Source organism: Lampetra fluviatilis, chromosome 4 (assembly GCF_964198595.1).
Source record: "Lampetra fluviatilis chromosome 4, kcLamFluv1.1, whole genome shotgun sequence".
NCBI lineage: Eukaryota > Metazoa > Chordata > Hyperoartia > Petromyzontiformes > Petromyzontidae > Lampetra > Lampetra fluviatilis.
In genome coordinates this window covers 14,611,190-14,634,511 of record NC_136278.1, presented here as the reverse complement: position 1 = coordinate 14,634,511, position 23,322 = coordinate 14,611,190, and the positions used below count along the sequence as shown (strand labels likewise).

The following is a 23,322-nucleotide window of genomic DNA, read 5'->3' as shown; positions in this document are numbered from 1 at the left end:
TTTGGATCCGTGCCGGGAGTGGCTTAAAACTCCTATAGTCCACTAAAGTCCAAATTTGCTGGAAAAAAACTTAATCTTTACAATTTGATTCCAAGGAAGACTTCAAATTAAAAGTGTGATAACGGAAGCTACGCCCATCAATCGCAAAGAGCTGCGTGTCTCCAATGAAATTAATTATTGCCATAGGAGGTGCCTCAGCTCTAAATCTGCAAGGAAGCTCTTAGAGCAGTGCAAGATAAGAAGAGCCAAGTCGGTGTAACGCGGTGTCTTGCCCAGAGCTTTGCGAGAGCAAAATATTGACTTGTGTGCTCCATGGTGCAGCTTAAATCGGAATTTTGGCCTCAAGTACCAGAATTATTTCTTTATATGCTTTGTTCTGTACTTGTCCCAAAACCAGGCCTTATGGTTCCTGCCTTCCTCGATGACTTAACACTCAGAAGGTTAGCCGGAGGTGAACTCGCAAGACATGGAGTTGCCACTTATTCTTATATATAAAAGGGAAATTTGGGAATGTGTGTCTTTTAAAAATGTTTAGCGTACTTCCCGACATGCAACAAACTGGAAACTTGCCATGTGGGTACTTTCCAGACGGTACACCATGCAAGAATTATAAAAATACATTTAGGTTTTTTTTTTGGGGGGGAGCTCAATAATGCATCTTTTTTTGCACGGAAAGTGAGCTGTGACGTCACATATGTCATGTGACCCGCGCATGTGGAAGCGCGCCGCGCTACGAATCCGGTGACCCGAGTTCGATTCCCGCTCAAGGCCACCACCGGTGACAATTATTTGAACCGGTCCTGGGACTCCCCAAGGTCGACTCAGCCTCAATTGAGTAACTGGTGTGGTGTGTGAATATCGCCACTGGGGAGACAAAGGCGGCCGGGAGTGGTGAATCCAAGTCCCGGACGAAGCCGGGTAGTAAAGCTAGTAGATGTATAAAACACAGATGCCCCGAGACCCAACAGTGACCTCTCCTCCCAAGGGGAAAAACAAACAGGGACAGTGAGTGAGAACAGGGGTCTTGGGCCCTCCTCGTGTCTGGGGTGACCGTGCCAAGCGAGTGGCTCGGCTCGTGTTTATGTGCAGCTGCATTTTGTCAGAAATTCACAATGTATTGTAATTGTTTAATATCAGTGGATGTGTAATGACAACCGAGTGTTGTGCCACAAAAATTTAAAACTACTGCGTGCACTCTGAACAGTGACGTCTGCGGGGTTTTCCGGTGTTTTCCGGTGTTCCTTCGGATTTTGGATCCGTGCCGGGAGTGGCTTAAACTCCTATAGTCCACTAAAGTCCAAATTTGCTGGAAAAAACTTAATCTTTACAATTTGATTCCAAGGAAGACTTCAAATTAAAAGTGTGATAACGGAAGCTACGCCCATCAATCGCAAAGAGCTGCGTGTCTCCAATGAAATTAATTATTGCCATAGGAGGTGCCTCAGCTCTAAATCTGCAAGGAAGCTCTTAGAGCAGTGCAAGATAAGAAGAGCCAAGTCGGTGTAACGCGGTGTCTTGCCCAGAGCTTTGCGAGAGCAAAATATTGACTTGTGTGCTCCATGGTGCAGCTTAAATCGGAATTTTGGCCTCAAGTACCAGAATTATTTCTTTATATGCTTTGTTCTGTACTTGTCCCAAAACCAGGCCTTATGGTTCCTGCCTTCCTCGATGACTTAACACTCAGAAGGTTAGCCGGAGGTGAACTCGCAAGACATGGAGTTGCCACTTATCTTTCTTCTTATATATAAAAGGGAAATTTGGGAATGTGTGTCTTTTCAAAATGTTTAGCGTACTTCCCGATATGCAACAAACTGGAAACTTGCCATGTGGGTACTTTCCAGACGGTACACCATGCAAGAATGATAAAAATACACTTTAGGTTTTTTTTTTAGGGGGGGGAGCTCAATAATGCATCTTTTTTTGCACGGAAAGTGAGCTGTGACGTCACATATGTCATGTGACCCGCGCATGTGGAAGCGCGCCGCGCTACGAATCCTGCGACCCGAGTTCGATTCCCGCTCACGGCCACCACCGGTGACAATTATTTGAACCGGTCCTGGGACTCCCCAAGTCGACTCAGCCTCAATCGAGTAACTGGTGTAGTGTGTGAATATCGCCACTGGGGAGACAAAGGCGGCCGGGAGTGGTGAATCCAAGTCCCGGACGAAGCCGGGTAGTAAAGCTAGTAGATGTATAAAACACAGATGCCCCGAGACCCAACAGTGACCTCTCCTCCCAAGGGGAAAAACAAACAGGGACAGTGAGTGAGAACAGGAGTCTTGGGCCCTCCTCGTGTCTGGGGTGACCGTGCCAAGCGAGTGGCTCGGCTCGTGTTTATGTGCAGCTGCATTTTGTCAGAAATTCACAATGTATTGTAATTGTTTAATATCAGTGGATGTGTAATGACAACCGAGTGTTGTGCCACAAAACTTTAAAACCACTGCGTGCACTCTGAACAGTGACGTCTGCGGGGTTTTCCGGTGTTCCTTCGGATTTTGGATCCGTGCCGGGTGTGGCTTAAAACTCCTATAGTCCACAAAAGTCCAAATTTGCTGGAAAAAACTGAATCTTTACAATTTGATTCCAAGGAAGACTTCAAATTAAAAGTGTGATAACGGAAGCTACGCCCATCAATCGCAAAGAGCTGCGTGTGTCCAATGAAATGTATTATTGCCATAGGAGGTGCCTCAGCTCGAAATCTGCAAGGAAGCTCTGAGAGCAGTGCGAGATAAGAAGAGCCAAGTCGGTGTAACGAGGTGTCTTGCCCAGAGCTTTGTGAGAGCAAAATAATGACTTGTGTGCTCCACGGTGCAGATTAAATCGGAATTTTGGCCTCAACTCCCAGAATTATTTCTTTATATGCTTTGTTCTGTACTTGTCCCAAAGCCAGGCCTTATGGTTCCTGCCTTCCGCGATGACTTAACAGTCAGAAGGTTAGCCGGAGGTGAACTCGCAAAACATGGAGTTTCCACTTATCTCCATATATATAAAAGGCAAAGTGGTGATTATGTGTGTCTGTTCAAAATGTTTAGCGTACTTCCCGACATGCAACAAACTTGAAATTTGCCATGTGGGTACTTTCCAGACTGTACACCATGCAAACATTATAAAAATACACTTTTTGGTGGGAGCTCAATAATGCATCTTTTTGCACGGCAAGTGAGCTGTGACGTCAGCTCTGTCACGTGACCCGCGCACGTGGAAGCGTCACGCATTGTAGTGTCGTGGTTAGCGCGTTGCGCTACGAGCCCGGCGACCCGGGTTTGATTCCCGCTCACGGCCACCACCGATGACGATTATTTGAACCGGTCCTGGGCCTCCTCTAGATGGACTCAGCCTCAAACGAGTAATTGGTGTGGTGTGTGAACATCGCCACTGGGGAGACAAAGGCGGCCGGGCGTGGTGAATCCAAGTCCCGGGCGAAGCCGGGTAGTAAAGCTAGTAGATGTATAAAAGACAGATGCCCCGAGACCCAACAGTGACCTCTCCTCCCACGGGGAAAAACAAACAGGGACAGTGAGCCCAGGAGGGGGAGGAGGCGGGCACCACGAGCCGTAGTGGCAGCGTTAGCAGGGAGACCCTTGCCGTGCTTGACGAGTGCGTTCGTGCGTGACCACGCTCTTTGCAAACAAATATGCGCCGAATGGAGAACAGGAGTCTTGGGCCATCCTCGTTTCTGGGGTTACCGTGCCAAGCGAATGGCTCGGCTCGTGTTTATGTGCAGCTGCATTTCGTCAGAAATCCACAATGTATTGTAATTATTTAATATCATCGTTATGTATATATCACTTATTGTAAAATTTCAATCACACTTTCTATGATCACTGTTACATTGTTTTTATAGCTTTTTGGTGATTTTTTAAACGTTTTGGTTTAGCCATGTTTGTTGTAGTACAGAGTTAGACTGATAACTTTAATCTAAATTGTCTTATGGCTTTTATTGTTTGACTTGCATCCCACTGGGATTTTTGCACTCAGCATTGATATGCGGTGCTTTTTCTGGAAGACTTTGCTGTTTTTTCCTGAATTTTTTTTGTTGCACGTCGTCACTTTAAGATGTTTCTTGTTCATGTTTTTTGTTGCGGTTGCACCCGATTCAAGAGCCGAATGGCTCACAGGGTTATACCTAATAAATGAGCTGAACTGAACAGCGTGGATGTGTAATGACAACAGAATAACGGTGTTCTGCCACAAATCTTTAAAAACGACTGCGTTTACTCTGAACAGTGAATGTTTTATGGCCATCTGCGGAGTGAAACTCGAGCTTTTTTTTACACGCTTTCTTTTAATTCACTCTGTTGTTGTCGTTGTTGTATCCTCAAATCTTGTAACTAAATTTTTACCCACTTCCCAATATGGTATCGACTGAAAACTTGATATATGTCATACTGAGGACAATACTATATTCTATCATAAAAAAAAACATTTTAAAGCATTATTTTGCGTATGTTATGTTTCGGCTTCGGTCTAATTGTCCACGGTAAACTGACGGCTGTAAATGGCTACGGCCCCTTACGTTATGGAAAGCTTCGGGGCCACTTCCTGGAATCGTGGAGTTTTTCCATCACTAGTACGGTACATTTCATTAAAGCGTGTTTTTAAAAAAAGTTTTTTTAAGTGTTACTTTTACGACTCTCATTCGAGCCTCGTTATTTTCTATCGCCCTGTAGTGTACCGGTTCTCTCGACAGTGATTTATTCATACTCCACTGCTCTGCTCGCACTTTCGCTTTGTCCTGGAGCTTTAATCTCGCCCACGGTCTCTTGTCTATCCTGCGTATTTGCTCCATTCGGTTGCTTGTCTATAATTCATGCTAACATAGCAACGTCTCTTTAGACTGTAACACTGACCTATTTTTTTGCAAACCCAAAAAAGTCTGGTGGTTCGTATCAACTCCCATAATCCGCAGGGGAAAATGGGGACACCCCAAAGTCTGCGGGGTTTTACGATTTTCCTTCGATTTTTGGATGCGTGCTGGGAGTGGCTGAAAGCTCCTATAGTCCGCTAAAGTCCACATTTGCTGGAAAACATTTTTCTTTACAATTTGATTCCAAGGATGACTTCAAATTAAAAGTGTGATAACGGAAGCTACGCCCATCAATCGCAAAGAGCTGCGTGTCTCCAATGAAATTAATTATTGCCATAGGAGGTGCCTCAGCTCGAAATCTGCAAGGAAGCTCTTAGAGCAGTGCAAGATAACAAGAGCCAAGTCGGTGTAACGAGGTGTCTTGCCCAGAGCTTTGTGAGAGCAAAATATTGACTTGTGTGCTCCACGGTGCAGCTTAAATCGGAATTTTGGCCTCAACTCCCAGAATTATTTCTTTATATGCTTTGTTCTGTACTTGTCCCAAAGCCAGGCCTTATGGTTCCTGCCTTCCGCGATGACTTAACACTCAGAAGGTTAACCGCAGGTGAACTCGCAAAACATGGAGTTGCCACTTATCTCCATATATATAAAAGGCAAAGTTGTGATTACGTGTGTCTGTTCAAAATGTTAAGCGTACTTCCCGACATGCAACAAACTTGAAATTTGCCATGTGGGTACTTTCCAGACTGTACACCATGCAAACATTATAAAAATACACTTTTTGGTGGGGGGGGGGGGAGCTCAACAATGCATCTTTTTGCACGTCAAGTGAGCTGTGACGTCAGCTCTGTCACGTGACCGGCGCACGTGGAAGCGTCACGCATTGTAGTGTCGTGGTTAGCGCGCTGCGCTACGAGCCCGGCGACCCGGGTTTGATTCCCGCTCACGGCCACCACCGGTGACGATTATTTGAACCGGTCCTGGGCCTCCTCTAGATGGACTCAGCCTCAAACGAGTAACTGGTGTGGTGTGTGAACATCGCCACTGGGGAGACAAAGGCGGCCGGGCGTGGTGAATCCAAGTCCCGGGCGAAGCCGGGTAGTAAAGCTAGTAGATGTATAAAAGACAGATGCCCCGAGACCCAACAGTGACCTCTCCTCCCACGGGGAAAAACAAACAGGGACAGTGAGCCCAGGAGGGGGAGGAGGCGGGCACCACGAGCCGTAGTGGCAGCGTTAGCAGGGAGACCCTTGCCGTGCTTGACGAGTGCGTTCGTGCGTGACCACGCTCTTTGCAAACAAACATGCGCCGAATGGAGAACAGGAGTCTTGGGCCATCCTCGTTTCTGGGGTTACCGTGCCAAGCGAATGGCTCGGCTCGTGTTTATGTGCAGCTGCATTTCGTCAGAAATCCACAATGTATTGTAATTGTTTAATATCATCGTTATGTATATATCGTTTATTGTAAAATTTCAATCACAGTTTCTATGATCACTGTACATTGTTTTTATAGCTTTTTGGTGATTTTTAAAACGTTTGGTTTAGCCATGTTTGTTGTAATACAGAGTTAGACTGATAACTTTAATCTAAATTGTCTTATGGTTTTTATTGTTTGACTTGCATCCCACTGGGATTTTTGCACTCAGCATTGATATGCGGTGCTTTTTCTGGAAGACTTTGCTGTTTTTTCCTGGAATTTTTTCTGTTGCACGTCGTCACTTTAAGATGTTACTTGTTCATGTTTTTTGTTGCGGTTGCACCCGATTCAAGAGCCGAATGGCTCACAGGGTTATACCTAATAAATGAGCTGAACTGAACAGCGTGGATGTGTAATGACAACAGAATAACGGTGTTCTGCCACAAATCTTTAAAAACGACTGCGTTCACTCTGAACAGTGAATGTTTTATGGCCATCTGCGGAGTGAAACTCGAGCTTTTTTTTACACGCTTTATTTTAATTCACTCTGTTGTTATCGTTGTTGTATCCTCAAATCTTGTAACTAAATTTTTACCCACTTCCCAATATGGTATCGACTGAAAACTTGATATATTTATGTCATACTGATGACAATACTATATTCTATCATAAAAAAAACATATTTTAAAGAATTATTTTGTGTATGTTATGTTTCGGCTTCGGTCTAATTGTCCACGGTAAACTGACGGCTGTAAATGGCTACGGCCCCTTACGTTATGGCAAGCTTTGGGGCCACTTACTGGAATCGTGGAGTTTTTCCATCACTAGTACGGTACATTTCATTAAAGCGTGTTTTAAAAAAAAGTTTTTTTAAGTATTACTTTTACGACTCTCATTCGAACCTCGTTATTCTCTCTCGCCCTGTAGTGTACCGGTTCTCTCGACAGTGATTTATTCATACTCCACTGCTCTGCTCGCACTTTCGCTTTGTCCTGGAGCTTTAATCTCGCCCACGGTCTCTTGTCTATCCTGCGTATTTGCTCCATTCGGTTGCTTGTCTATAATTCATGCTAACATAGCAACGTCTCTTTAGACTGTAACACTGACCTATTTTTTTGCAAACCCAAAAATGTCTGGTGGTTCGTATCAACTCCCATAATCCGCAGGGGAAAATGGGGACACCCCAAAGTCTGCGGGGTTTTACGATTTTCCTTCGATTTTTGGATGCGTGCTGGGAGTGGCTGAAAGCTCCTATAGTCCGCTAAAGTCCACATTTGCTGGAAAACATTTTTCTTTACAATTTGATTTCAAGGATGACTTCAAATTAAAAGTGTGATAACGGAAGCTACGCCCATCAATCGCAAAAAGCTGCATGTCTCCAATGAAATTAATTATTGCCATAGGAGGTGCCTCAGCTCGAAATCTGCAAGGAAGCTCTTAGAGCAGTGCAAGATAAGAAGAGCCAAGTCGGTGTAACGTGGTGTCTTGCCCAGAGCTTTGTGAGAGCAAAATATTGACTTGTGTGCTCCACGGTGCAGTTTAAATGGGAATTTTGGCCTCAACTTCCAGAATTATTTCTATGTTTTGTTCTGTACTTGTCCCAAAACCATAAGGCCTGGCGCCTTATGGTTCCTGCCTTCCTCGATGACTTAACACTCAGAAGGTTAGCCGGAGTTGAACTCGCAAGACATGGAGTTGCCACTTATAGATATACAAAACGCAGATGCCCCGAGACCCAACAGTGACGTTGCAGTCGCCACAAAGTTGTAAACAGCATATGCCCATACCTAATGGTCACGCTTGTTACACAAGGAATAACAATCAGGAGTTACATGGCTGTGACTTTGCAGACGACCCATCTCAGCATAGGTGGGCTCCAAAACACTCTCATAGACAATGTTGTACATTGTGTTGTGAAAAAATCTGAAAAAGTATAAAATTATGCCAATTGGGCAACAATGATGAAAATAATGAAATGTGTGTCTAATGTTAATTGAGTGTAAGTATAATGTATGTGATTAAATGAAAAATGATCGTGTGAAGGCAGTATATAAAGCGAGCTCGCCACTGGGGGGCAGCCTCGTTGTGAGTGCTCGCAACCCACGTATTGTGTCACAATGCCGCATGACACGTGACAAGTATGAAAAGACTATCCCGCGATACGTAGAGTCTGTCAGTGTAGAGCTCCCGACTATTGCCAATCACGATGGCGAGTCCCGGAGTCTGCCTGGAGCAGGTGTGGTTTGTGTGTTTTGGCTTCCTCCTTATATCTGATATTTTCCTGCCTTGTGCTTCCTTGGGTCAGCTGTTGGCCTTTTGCATTTTTCCTTCTCACAAAAGCGCAGATATTCCTTTGATTTCGCTCCTCGGTCATCATTGGTCAGTTGTTAATCTTTGTGAGGTTGTTGACCCTTTATCCTCCGGGTGTGTGTGTGTCTTCACCATAGCCATGTTTGGTTCACGTTGTGAGCAGCGTGAGCAGCACTCACGGCGCGGTTGTGGAACTCAGAGGGAGGCACTCCACGCATAATATTATTTCCTGCTACAACGTGCTATGATGGGTACTGGGAAGATAAAGGCGGTTGGTTAAACCCATGGATACATTATTTTGGTCGTATTATGTATTTTCATGAGTGATCTTAGGTCGAATACTTCCATAATTTGTTATTGGGTTGATGCTTAAATAAGATTTGTGGCATACAGTAATTGTTACCAAGGATATTCCGAGGGTCCTATTAACCTTTTGTTCCCCATCTGTATCGCCAAAGACCAGCACTTCCTACTATCAAATAATGTTAATGTTGTTGACGGTGATGGTTGCTGCTAGAGGTGATGGTAGTAGTGGGTAATGATGGTACAGGTGGTGGGCTTCCACCAATAAAGCTACAACTGAGCTACGCCCATGTTAAGCCTTTACCTGGCAGCCCTTTAATTGGTGGAAACCCACCACCAACGCCACCGTTGCCCATCACTTTACATTAACATTAGCTGTCTCGGCCATGCTGCTGACACTTGGGCTACACCCATTTTAAACCTTTATAAACAGTTTGCCTTAAGAGGCTAACCCCCCTTTTCCTGATGACGACCACTTGTGTTGCGATCGAAACGTCGTGGTTTTTTATTATATGTATATTTTCATTTTCATTCACTTCATTATTATTTTTCTATCTACCTGACTTTACCGAAAGAACCAAATAACATCACAATATTAATATCTTGACAAGGCACACAGACAGCAGCTGCACGGTGTTCAATAAACAGCAATAAAACTTGTCTGTACCAGTGAGATGTCTTTTTTTATTAAAATATATAAAACACAATTAAAGAGGTAGCGAATATCTGCAAAAATGTGAAGTTTTGTTTAATCACTGCGTGTTTTAATTGTGAAACACTGACAATTTTTTATTTAAAAAACAATGCAATTGCACAGAATGTAAACATCGGGTTGTGATATGGAAGCTGCTGGTAGACAGCTGGCGAGAGCGCTCCGGTGCATTTCACCAACACTGCAAGAGCATCAACATTGGAGCAACTTATTCACCTGAGCAGGGCTCCATTTGTCTTTTCGGTGAATATAATGCTGCCCGGTGTGTGGAACACCTTTGCCAATGGTGGTAGTGAGGTTATGATGGGCCAGGTGGCCAGCGGATAATGTCCGGTGCACCCTCCCACACGGCCGCATGGCAGGCAGACTTCAGCCAAAAAAAGCACTGATTAAATACTTTCTTAAATACTTGCTCAAATATTCACAAGTTATTTCGAAAGCGGTAACTGTGCACCTTTCATATTACAACAGACTTCACGCTGTAATGAATCACCATGAAGGCGAATAATACCTAATTCCACACCAGTTATGGTTTGGGCATTGATTCATAAGTCACAGTGTCACAGAGTCTAGAGAATTTGAGCATATTGTATCTGGTCCGTAATAAAAGACTCCGTCAGGCGATGCTGGTCTCCGTTTGTCTTTTATTTAGGTTCTTCTCCGCACCCACACTGGCCTCCTCTCGGACCAGTGTCGTCTCGCGCGCGCGCCCCGCGCACGCTCCCTCTCGCGTGCCACGCACGCTCTCTCTCTCTCCCTCTCGCGTGCCCCGTACGCTCCTCCGTTAGCTCCTCTATTCCCGCACTCCGCACACCGCTGGCCGACGGCGTGCAGAGGTCCTTCGGTCACGTGGCCGATGGCGCGGATCTTTCCTCACCACCCAACGTGGCTCAGCCTCTTAACTTCCCCGACTGCCCCGATCTCTTCCGGGCTCCCACTTATATACATTCCCTCCACGTGACCCTGACTCCTCCCCTTCCGGATCCTCAGATCCGGCCTTCCCATACTACCCCGCTGGCTACGCCCCCATTCACCTCGCCTCCCATTGGAGCTGAGGTGAACGGTGGCCCCTCCCACACGCCCCGCAGACCAGGCTCCGCCCCCCAATACCCCGGGCCGTGTGATTGGACCCGAGCCCAGCAACAACCCCATTTACGCTCGCATTACACTTTGTACGATACACATATAAAGCAATGCTACTGCAACACAGCAAATAACACAGCAAATAACTTCAGTGCTTCAGAACACAATGGTGACAATTTTTACAAACCCCACTGGCTGCCTCCCCAGTGTAGCTGCAAGTGTATATTGCCCTGGTCAGCTGGCACGAACCAGGATGCTGACCCTCGTGCCGAGCGCTTCGTGCTTTGTATACCAACACGGCAATGTGCATCACTGAGGGGTGGCCTACGAGCTGACACTTTGTTTACAGAAGGCGCAAGGAGATTGTGCGGAGCGCACAGCGAGCACAATGTGCATCGGTGCAGGGTGTACTGTGCGGGAATGTGCAAGTCACGTGAGTCTTGTGGGGCGTTGTGCTGCAGCGCTTTGAATCCGGTGAGCTCTAAACCTCTAGCATTGCGTACTGTGCAATCGGAATACCGTCACGTATCAGTGCATCGTGCACAGACTACAACCACCCTGGCAATGGCAAGTCACCATGGCAGAAACAACTACACCAATGCACGATCCCTGACAATCATTCTAATTTTTGTCTCTAAACGGAAGATGATTTTCCTTTCTTGAAGGGGAGTGCTGGCTCTGCCTCTGGCGTAGAGGCTGTGGGCCCATGGCCGGTTCTGCCGGTGGCCAGGCAAGAGCAGCGCCACTCCCTCCGCGCCGTGCTGCGGAGGCATCCAGGCACTTGACGCTCACCCTCGGGAACGTGAAAATGTTGTGCCGGGCACACGCACGTTTTCCCTCCATCCACCATGTGCGCATCGCTGCAGTCTCCCCGTGCCGCGGGTCCGGAGATGCTGGGGACGCTGTGGGAAAAGAGGCGCCTGCTGGCGACACGACGGAAGGACGCGCCCAGCAATCGTCCTCAGTGCGGCGTTCACTCCCCAGCCTTGCCGGGGCATGTGCCGAGCCGTTCCGCCCAGGAGCCACGAGCCCGGGCAAGTGAGCGACTGGGGGGGCCGAGAGGCGCGAGGAGCGATTGGCGCCACCGGCGTCATGCGGCATATTCGGAGGCTGGGTGGACGTGGCGCCGCGAGCGGGAATCTTGCCGGTGCCGGTAGCGGTGGGGCCTGCGGAATTGCTCCCGCATGGACGTCCCCAGGTGGCCCCGGTGCCGTGACTCTGACACGCTTCCTGGGAGGTGGAGGTGGCGCTGCCCGTGGAGATGCGGGAGCCGAGCTTGTACTCCAGGGTTTCTGGGGCTCCTCTTTCGCCCTCCAGCCACACTTTGCATGTTGTCCATGAAAAATTACTCCCGCCCCCTGAAAGACAAAGCACGTTGTGGGTCAAGTATGCTTTGTGTAACCAGGAGAGGAGCCCGGGAGGCCAGGATAAGGGTCATTGAAATAGTTATCCTGGGTCACCAAAATTTAAGCAAATACAAATCGGACCAAAAATAACTCCCATGAGAAATCGATATATTTCACGAACAGAACCGCACAAGTGCTCACACTAGTTGGGTGCATATAAATGAATCGCTTTGTTATACGGATAATTGTGATGCCTTAATTGACTTGATTACAGAAATGTATGTAAAGCATTAAGAGAATTATACCATGAGGTGAATAGAACAAGACAGAATAAGTGATTCTTAAATCCCAACCATGAATCGTTACCAGTCATCAAATTGCCTTACATGGTGCCATCAAATTTGGCCAACATCTATATCAAAATGGAGACGAGTTGTAGCAGCGGCCATGGGGACGTTGGTTAAGAAGAAGCGATAGGGGGATATCCGTTAGAGTGTTGGTGGACATGGGAGCATCAGTCACCATTATTTCCGTGTTCGTGTTTGATACGAACAGTATATAGTAAATTTTTCGCGGCAAATGGTGGTAGCTTGGGAAATGTCAGTAAAGTAAAGATGGAAATCCGCATAGGAGAAATGTGTATCGGGCCCGGTATTGGACTCTTCGTCCAAAGCAGTGCTATGCTTATTGCTAATTGATTTACTTAAGTCAGCTACCAATTAAAATACAAATGGACCAGGGCTGTATAGAGATGCCATTGGGAAGACGGATTTATTTTCTGTGGCCCGACACGGAAACAGGAAAGGCCGTCAGAGTACATGCCCTGATGGAAGAGTCGATGACGATTCTGCTACGCGCATAGGTGTTGGTCCCTTTGCAATATCACTTGCCATTAATCACCTCACGTGTGGATGTGCCGATTATAGTTTCACCACTGGGACCAACGTTTAGTCGCCATTCATTAGTGGTGGCGGACACCATTTTAGACAAAACCAACGGTTGTGTATACAAGTTTTCAAAACATTAAAGCAGGCAATTGCACTATTAGAAGGGATAGTAATGGCCCAGATTTCCCCAGCAAGTGAATTACAGCAGGATGAAATAGTTACAGGGAAACAAGAAGTGAAGGATGGGGTAGGGTTGCCCTGGGTAGAAGAAATCGTTCAGCGGAACCCCGAATTGACTCAAGGTCAAAGAGACCGACTTCAAATTTTGATATTTTCATTGAAACCGTGGAGTGCTCAGCCCGCGAGGCAAAACTCGTATAGAGTAGGACCGGCAGAAAGGGAGCAGATCCGTCGAGATTATTTCTCCATCGACTAACCCCTGGGAAGCATCACTAGTACTAGTTTAAAAACCACATGGCTCCATGAGGTTTTGCGTAGATTTTCGGTGACTAAATAAAGTTACGATAGCGGACGCATATCCCCTGCCGCGTATTGAGGACTCATTGGATGCATAGGCAGGAGCTAAATATTTTACTACGTTAGATCTATCATCAGGATTTTGGCAACTCCCCCTGGATGATTAATTTCGGACACCGCAGGGGTTGTTTCAATTTAATCACCTCCCGATGGGATTACTCATTGCGTCGGCAACCTTCCAATGCCTCATGGAGCTAGTACTGTCGGGTCTACAATGGGAGATATGTTTGGTCTATTTAGATGATGACATTGTGTTTAGTAGGTCAGTTGAGGAACAACTGGTAAGGTTACGACAAGTTTTCCTAAAGATGCGAACAGCTAAACTGAAACCATAAAAATTTAATTTTGTACAGAATTTCGTTGGATATTTGGAAATGTGGTCAGCAGTAAGGGTGTAGCAACAGACCCTGAGAAAAAGTCCACCATAAAGAATTGGTACAGGAAGTGCGGCGATTCCTAGGATTTTGTCTTATATTATCGCAGATTTGTACCCCAGTTAGCTACAGTAGTGAAACCCTTGCACGCCCTGACACCAAAAGGGGTGTGATTTTGGTGGGTGGAGGAAGAAGAATCGGCATTTCAAGCGCTTTGTTCTAGGTTGGCTGATGCTCCCCTACTAGCATATCCAGATGTTTCACTACCGTTCATCCTAGATACTGATGCTAGTGATGTTGGTATAGGTACTGTGTTGTCACAAATACAAGGAAATGTAGAGGTGGTAATTACGTACGGGAGGCGCGTGCTTTCCACCGCAGAACAACGCTACTGTATGACTCGTAGAGAACTCCTAGCAGTGGTACATTTTGTCACGTTGTTTCGGCCATGCCTATATGGCCGCCAGTTTACTGTGCGGACCGATTACGCGGCATTGCAATTCTCATTGAAAATTGATCAACCTTCGGGACAGATGGCAAGGTGGATTGAAAAACTCCAGGAATACTCTTACGATGTCATGCACAGGAAGGGTTCCCCGCCATTGTAATATTGACACGCTATCGAGGTTACCGTGCAAAGATTCGTGCGCATGCACAACGGGAGCAGCTTGGTGTAAACCGACCCTCCCTGACTCGCCTGGACCTGGCGACGTTAATAAATGTTCTTGATTCTTTATTATTTCCCTTCTACGTGATTTTACCGAAAGAGCCAAGAATATGAATCCCTGCAGTCACGAAAGCTTCAAATCAAAAGTTAATAAATGTGGCAAAATTTAAACATTTGTACCGCCCGTAGATCATGATCTCGGGCTGATAAGGACCGAATGGATCCTACTACAGAAAGATGATGACTCACTGGAGTCCTTTTCTGCACAAGAGCTGAATCCAGAACCGGCCCTAGACCTTTGGGGGCCCTTAGCAAAATTTGGTTGGAGGCCCCTTTGATGTATGATTTTTTTCACCCACTAGCTAGCAGTGACTCTAGGGGGCCCTCTGCTGGCCACGGGGCCCTTTGCAATTGCAAGGGTCGCTTAGTGGCTGGGCCGGCTCTGGCTGAATCTGATCAAAATGGACAAGCAGGGACGCCATTTGTAAAATGGCGTCAGGCTTTTGATGAGGTGGGACACTAGGATGCAGCGTAAATGCCTGGTGGTACCCACCTCCCTACGACAACAGTTATTAGAAATGCACGCCGAACAACTTATGCACTTGGACCACCGTAAAGCATTGCTCATGCTGCTGTCGAAGGATGTGCAAGAGTGGGTAAATCGTTGTCAAGATTGTGAAACAATAAAACCTCCTTCCCAACCCATACAACCTTCCCTGCAGTCGATCGCAGTATCTCGGGTGAACAAGCTGGTGGCATTGGATATCCTGGGTCCATTCCCTAAAACATCAAGGGGAAATAAATATTTGCTTTTTGGGACGGAGTATTGCACTCGTTGGCCTGTCGCATGGCCACTACCAGACCACACGACTGTGACTATAGCAACGGCCTTTCTCCACGTGTATGTATTGGACACAGGCCCCCCTGAGAAACTGCTCACATACCATGGTCGACATTTTTCTGCTAAACTGTTGCGCAATGTCTATGACATCATGGGCACTAAGAAAATTAGAACCTCACCGTACCACCCTCAATGTGCTGGAAAAGTGGGAAAGGCTTAACCGCATGGTCCACAATTTTGTGCCATGTTGTCACGGATGATCAGACAGACTGGGACTTACACATCCCAGGAGTCCTAGGGGCATACCGTACAGCACCACACGCATCGACCGGGCTCTCCTCCTTTTAATGTACAAGAGAGACCAATTGGTGGTGGTCCCTGTGAAATCGGTTATGTGGTCAGCCTCCGTCAGGGTGCTACTAGAAAGGCTGCAAGAAGCTCGCGAAGCCGCGATAGTGGGGTCTGGCAGATCGCAATCAGCAAATGAACGCAAACTAAAAAATACAGAAACGCCAGTGTATTTTTAGCAGGGGGATCAGGCCTGGTTACACTGTCCCCAGGTCCGGGTGGGCACGTGAGCTAAGCTGCACCATCCCTGGCAGGGTCCTGTAGAGCTTGTCCAAGTTATTTGTCCACAAAGTGTATGCATCCAGATGGGACATCGGCAATGGGTGGTCCATCAGAGCCATTTAAGCCCATATAAGGAACCACCAACAAGGTGTCATTCAGGTTCAGAAAGACTGGGTCCGGAGGCATCGTGACGAAAGCCAGGGACAAAGGCATCCTCCTCCGGAAAATACTGCTCCGGCACTCTTTTCCCCTCTCTTCAGGAATGACCACAATGAAGATCAGGATGGGGGAGGCAGACGAAGTAATCCAAAAAAGCGCCGGGGAGGAGCGTCGCCAGGACAGACGTGTCATTCAACCACACACACACATATTGACGGATTGGAGTAGATGTGAGTACCTTTTGGTTGTGTCTTACCTTGTCTTGAAATATTCCCCCTTAACAGGGTAGTAATGTAAAGGTTAGCTTAGTTAACCATGCCTACGGTACGCAGTGGTCATTTTTGGTCATAATGCCTTCCCCCCCTTGCTTCAAGGGCCTATGCTATGCGTTGACCTAGAAGTTAAATGTTAAATATCCCATGTTCCCAGAGAAAATTCCCTTGAGATCCCATAGTCCACTTGTGTTCAGTCCCCTATTGTAAAAATTTAATTGTAGCCGGGACGGCTTTGTTTTTTGTCAGGAGGAGGGGGGGGGTGATATAGGGAACTGTACAGGGAAAGGGCTAGAAGGCACGCGTGAGATAATTATGAACAGGTGGCCGGAAGGCACTGTACTTATTATTTAATAAAGAACACATGTGTTGTAGTAGAGTGGGGGGGGGGGCACTCTCTGATAGTAGGGCCAATCGAGTATATAAGTGGGGGAGAGGCCCGCGGTCAGGGCGCTTGCTCGGGGATTAATCTACGACAAAGGTGGACGACATCGGGGCCGACTGTTCGAGAACAAGTGTAAACCATCGAGGCTGAAGAAAGCCATAGTAATTACGAGTTTGGTGATTGTTACATTCGGAACTGTAAATACATTATAATAAAAATTTACTCTTTGGTTCTTTCAGTAAAGTCACGTAGAAAGAAAAATAAATTAAATAATAGCATACGAAGTTTTGATTGCAACACAAGCAATCATCATCAGGTACAAATGAAAGAGAAAACAAACCTCGTAAACTTAGAAATACAGTCATACCTCGGTATACGACCGCTTTGGAATACGTCGAATTTGGTATACGTCGTGTTTTGACGAGAAAAAGATGTCTTGGGATACGACGTCTTGCTTGGGATACGACGCGCTTGCTAGAACTTGTATGGGTCGGGATGAGTCACCGCGTATAGTACCCGCATACACAATACTGTTACGGCTCTAACAAGCCGTAACAGCATTGTGTGGAAGGACCAGACAATGTCACACTTCAGGAACATTCTTAGAAGGCAAAAACAAACAAGACAGGTTTTTAGTAAAACTCAAACCTGGTGAGTCTCAACCAGGTCTAAGTCAAGAAAAAAGACAGAAAAGAGAAAGAGAAAAAACCCCAGAATTTCAGCTTCCTGAAGTTTTAATGGAAGGGGACTCTCCTTCCAAAAAAGAACATCTCCTCCTCCCCTTCCTCACCACCATCCTCATAGGCTATCAACTCCTCTCAGCAAGGTAAAGTAACGTTACATTTTATTTTTATTTCAATTTATTTAAATTAAATTTTTATTTATGTATGCATTTTCGTAATAAGTAGTGTCTAAATTATTTTATACAACCCCATTAATGTATAATATGCCATATAAAATATAATTTCTTATACTCTAGAACGGATTATTTCCTTTCTCTTTATTTCTTATGGGAAAAATTTGTTTGGTATACGTCATTTTCGGTATAAGTCCTACCTTCTGGAACGAATTAACGACGTATACCGAGGTACCACTGTATAATACAATACAACACAGAGTCGGCTAACATAAGAGTATTGCATTATATTTCTAAGTTCACTAGGTTTGTTTTCTCTTGAAGATGAAGGTACAATCTTTAATTTCGTATGTGCTGGAGTTCACATGACTACAAGTACTGCTCCAGTGGAACCACCAACTTGTCTTTGTTCCAGGCAAGCGCCCGGACTCTTGGTGATGCTCCCCTTTTATATCTCGCTCTCCCCGCTTTAAATTAAACAGTGCTTTCTGTTGTATATATGCCTTTCAAAAAATGTATATTAAGAGTGATATTGGCTATTTTTAACGCAAGTTTTTATATATATATGGATTTAGCGAGTTCCAAAAAAATGCAGTGACGGATCCGTGAACTCCTCCCTCGAGACAACAAGGCCAAAGGACCCCCCCTGCCTCGCCCACACAAAAGACATGTACAGATTAATTATTCACAGGCTTGGCTTCATAAAGTTGTAAAACCGGAACAGAGCAACACTTAGGGGCAATTAAAAACATCTGCGTCCACAAGCCTTGAGATGACCGGAGGAAGGCGAGAAATTTAGGGCCTTTATGTGACTTAGGAAATTCATTCAATAAATTAGAAAAGACACACGCGCACACCGGGCACAAACAGTCACAATCAAAAGGACACTTATTCCTTTGTGAGAGAAATCAAAGGAATTCGGGTCCTTTGTGAGAAGGAGCTGGCGGCAAAAAAATTCGGATGTAACGTAGAAGCCAAACCACCCAAACCAGTATTGCAACGGCAAGTTCGGGTTCTGGTCCTCGAAATCAACCATGGGTGCCGAGTCTTGCAGAGGAGAGGGACGATGTGTTGCTAAGTGTTGAGTTCGGCGCTGAAAGTTGTATTCTATATTTAGCCTTGTGTTTTGAGTCGCTTGCAGAGTCAAGGACTGCGAGAAGTTGTATTGTACTAAGCTATCAGCGTAGGACTAAAATAACACCAATGAAATATTAAATTATCTCAAACACAACTATCGGCAATGGCAGAGCATGCCTGTCAACAAGGACACTCAATTGATTTTGATAATGTTGAAATGTTGTGTAAAACGAATTATTACTGGCCAAGACTAATTATAGAATCCATTGAAATTGAGAGAAATACAAATAACTGTAATCGCTTTGACAGCTATAGGCTTAGTGCGGCCTGGAAATGCAATATTAAATAATAAAATATATATTACAATTCATTATAGGGGAAACAAATAATAACAATTGAATGATTACCAATCTATTATATAATTACAATACCCTCCCCGCCACAAATCACTGCACCAGATTGGATTAAATGATGACGTCATCCTGCTGCTCTATTTAAGACCGGGAGCAAGTAGAGGGCTTCACCATTCTGGCAAATTGCCCGATGATGCTGGATGTAATTACCAGCGAAACGTCACAGTACTCAAAATTGTAAATGATGTTGATTCACTCTTCAACACACCGGTGGGCTAAAGTAGTGAACTATTTGTCTTTGGTAAACGTGACACATTTTTTACTGTTTGGTCGTGTCGGGTGGTGGAGGGTTATGACACATTTATAAATAACGAGATCTAACCCAAAAACCTTTATTATGAATAATATTGGTTGCGAAAGCCTACGTGTTAAACTGTAAGTGGGGGTGTGTGTGTGTATTTATGTAGAATTTTTTTCGCACCCTACATAGTCAACCGCACTAATTGGAGGTGTGGGGGAAGGACGACAATCTATACACAATGTGGAGCGAGTGCGACCATCAAGAGATAGCGGAAGACTCTCACCCATGCTGCGTCGCACCCTCCAGGCGGCGTGGAAGAGATGTGGGTAGACGTCGCGCAGCTGGGCCATGCGTAGCAGCGTGAAGCAGCCACGCCGGAGCCATGGCACGCACCGCAGCACGCCCTCCTCCGTCAGAGTGGATGGCCGCTGCGGCACGGCGCAGCGCGCCAGCACGCCCACCAGCTCGTGCCTCGACAGCTCCATGACCATCGTCTCCCGGAGGGCGGCGAGAGGCACGAAGGTCCTGCCATGGCGCAGCACGAATGGGAACGGGCACGAGGACGCCGATTCCATTACCACCAGGGCCCGGACGACGCGCTCCACTGCTCGGCGGACACGCGGATGGTTGAGCGTGGCCGCCTCCTCCTTGTGTTTCGTCCACTCTGCCTGGGACACAGCGTCTTTGTGGGCATCCGTTACACAGTCTGCAATGTTCATGAGTTCTGCGTGCAATGACAACAAAGTGAAGAGATTTTCAATTCTGGTTGCGGTAATCCCACCAAACTCTGATACGCAGAACCCATTCACGGTGATCTTCGACACTTTCTTTTTAGGATACATAGTCGGCAGAGTCATCTTGGCAGAATGAGAGTTGCAGGTCTTGTGTGCAGCGCTCGTTTCTTGAGGAACTGAGGTCATAGTGGCCGTGTGTTCACCCAAACCGGGCGTCGTGCTTTCGATCGCTGCCAGGTCTGCCTTCTCCTTGCTGATGTAGCAAGAGCCAAGACCCGGGCGGCTCACGGTACACACAGACCCGGGGACTACTGTAACCTTGGGCAGGCCTGTGTCATCATCTGGCTGAAATGTGCAGGCTCCGCTCATGGCCGGTGCAGACTGTGGGGTCGCGAATTCTTCTGCTGCAGACTCCTCACTCGAATCGAACGAGCAGCAGGTACCCGCTTCTTTGGCTCCCACTCCGGCTGTGTCCTTGACTGGGGCGGAGCGAGCCACCGGTATCGTGACACTTGCCGTGTCTTCCACTTGGGTGGAGCGCGCTGCTGGCATCACGACACCGGCCGTGTCTTCCACCTGGGAGGAATGTGCCACCAGCATCGAGACACTGGCAACGTCCTCCACCCGGGCAGAGTGCGCCACCAGCATCGCGACACCAGCCGTGACCTTTTCAGGCCAGGAGGCACCAGCGTCTCCCTCGTCCAAGGCCGGCTGTCCATGCTCGGCACCAAACTCGTTGCTCCCAGGCCGAGCCACTCCCACAATCACAGCTGCTGCCTCGATGTGCGTCTCACAATCGCGCGGTGTTGTCTCCCCCTCCGCATATCGTGCAGAAACTGATTCCGGGTCTTTACTCTCACGCCGACCGACAGAAGCGTTCCCTGGGGTTTCTTCTGCTGCACGCAGCTGTTGACTCTCATGAGCACTTGGGGTGGGCAGACGTCGCGATTCCAAATCCATTGCAAGCTCCTTTACTTGTGCCCCTGAAGGAACGGCGCCAAAGGGCAGAGTTACGCTCAGAGGTTCGAGTTTGTACCGGGTTGAAGGCACGGCACCGGGCCCTACGTCGCGCTCATTTGCTGAATGCTCGGCGTCTGTCTGGGCATCTGCAGCTTGGACACAAACGCCTACTTCTTCTAAGGGTTCTTTTTTAATTTCTGGAAGTAAAAATGGCACGGAAGAGGTGGTAGTTTCAGAAGCTGCGTTCATATTTACTTCCGTTGTTACTTTCCCGCTGCAACAGCCAGCGGGGCTTTCGCATTTGACGGCCACAGGGAGGACGGAATTCCCATCGTGGGGCCGTGGCGCTTGTCTATCGGTTTCGTCGTGAGCGCTTCTCCCCCTCGTTGTGCTGGGGGCTTCAGAATGAAGCGGGTCAGGAGCGAGGCTGAAGACGGAGGTGATAATTGGGATTTGTTCTTTGTTCCAAGCGGGCGGCCATTGCTCGTCACAGCTGTAGTGAGTGAGCCTGGAGCAGCAGCTGTGTCCGTGCCTGGAGATGCACGGCGCCGTGGAAGGGTCGGCGTGCTGGCCCCGCTCGGGTTCTTTCCTTGGCAGCGGCCGCTTCTCTCCACACGAGTTGCCGCGCCCGCCGACTTGCACGGTGGCGGGCGCCAAGGCTCCGCGCCCGCGCCCCGAGGAGTGAACCTCCAACTTGTCCGATTGCACCTGGGCTAAGGGTGCGCTGCCGCCCACCTCGGCACCTCTCGCCTGCCCCGGCCGGGCTGCCCTTTCCATTCCCGTTTGGTTTAATGAACCAACGTGGAACGCAGTCTCGCACATGCCGGCGGTGTTCTGTGCGAGCATAGCCGCAGTGACTTGCCAATAAGAAGCATTTTTTGGCTCGTAAATCCATTGGCTGGGAGATGCCACCGAGCCACTGTCCACCGTCGCGAACGGTGCGCTGCGGTAAAGTCACGGATGTGACAGGAGGAGCTTCTGCACAGCAGGATGCACGGATGGCCCGAATTTCTTCACGAACTTTGCGAGGTCGGAATGCCAGAATCCTGCGCTGTAGGATGCGGCCGTATCTGTACCCGCGGTGTTGCTGAAGCAGGGAGGCGTATGGAAGGAGAGGAGGCTGTGAGGAGGAGGCGCGGAAATGGTGACGCCATACAGGAAGACGCCGCTGAGCCACGCTGGCGAATCGCGGCACGGAGCACTCACCGCCATCATTGCCGTCCTGCACACCAGAGACAGCGCACACCGCACCGCTCACCACCCTGCACGACACACTTCACCCCAAACTGCACCACACCGCTCACCAAACCACAACCTGCACTACACACCGCGCCACTAACCTCTGCAAAACACACCTCACCCCACACTGCACCACACCCTACACTGCAGCACACACCGCACCGCTCACCAAACCACACCAACCAAAACCACACCGCTCACTAAACCACACCCTGCGCTACACAATGCAAAACACACCAACCGCTCTCCACTGCACACTGCACCACAATGTCGGCCACCACAGTCGCAGTTCTCAGGCCAATCAGCCCCCCGAGGACGATAAAAATGTACGTATTTTGAAACGATCACAGACACTCTAAAAGACAAATTTTCAATCACCCACTCGTTAAGTCGCCCACTCACAATCACAAACCAAAACTCTCACACACTCACGCTCCTACTTGTTAACTCACACACTCACAATCACACACCCACGCTCTCACACTCAGAAACTCGCCCACTCACAACCACTCGCCTACTTGGAATGAGTTCCGAATCCGGTTCAGGTGCTTTACTGCGCAAGCTTGTCAGTCTTTGACAATTCACAGGTGTTACCGGAGAACAATGAATGGACGTATGGACGTGCATCTGCACAGCGTGGTACGTCCCATGAAGGAGACGGCCAGCGCGCTCCGGGTTCTCCGCGGCCCCCCAGGGCCTCAGTTCCCACACTCCCCTCTACACGATCTCCGGGATGCCCCTGCAAACTCTGCTCCTGCTGGTTCCTGTTAATCCACGCCTTGCTCCATCTCCCACTTTCTCGCTATAATGCCAACTCCCCACTAATCTCAACACCCCCCCCCCCCCCCCCGAGTTAGACCTCACTGGCTCTCCCCGCTCGCCTCTGGCCCATACCCCTGCTCTGGTATCTCACTCAAAACTGCTCTAGAGGAGTTGTACACCCCTAGCTGCCACTGATTTTCAGAATGGCCTGAAATAAAATGTATTGTTCCGGATGACCGCTGCAAAGTATGATCTTGAGTTTTGATTATAGTGTGCTGATCTTTAAAGGTGTATTGATTTTTTTTATTCTACTACTGATGCTCCTGCTGTTATGGAGTGACTCATGCAGCCAGCTATGGCTGCAAAGTTTG

General features: G+C 47.7%; 1 protein-coding gene across 1 annotated transcript; it reads right to left on the bottom strand.

The window, feature by feature from the left end:
- Positions 1-9,664: 9,664 nt before the first annotated feature.
- On the bottom strand, positions 9,665-22,127 carry LOC144931597 (uncharacterized). The gene is made up of 2 exons (XM_078855644.1): positions 19,540-22,127; positions 9,665-11,989 (listed from the first exon to the last, which is right to left on the bottom strand). Exons 1-2 carry the CDS (start codon positions 21,794-21,796, stop codon positions 11,253-11,255), a joined length of 2,994 nt encoding a protein of 997 aa, XP_078711770.1. The 5' UTR covers positions 21,797-22,127; the 3' UTR covers positions 9,665-11,252.
- Between the last annotated feature and the right edge of the window lie 1,195 nt (positions 22,128-23,322).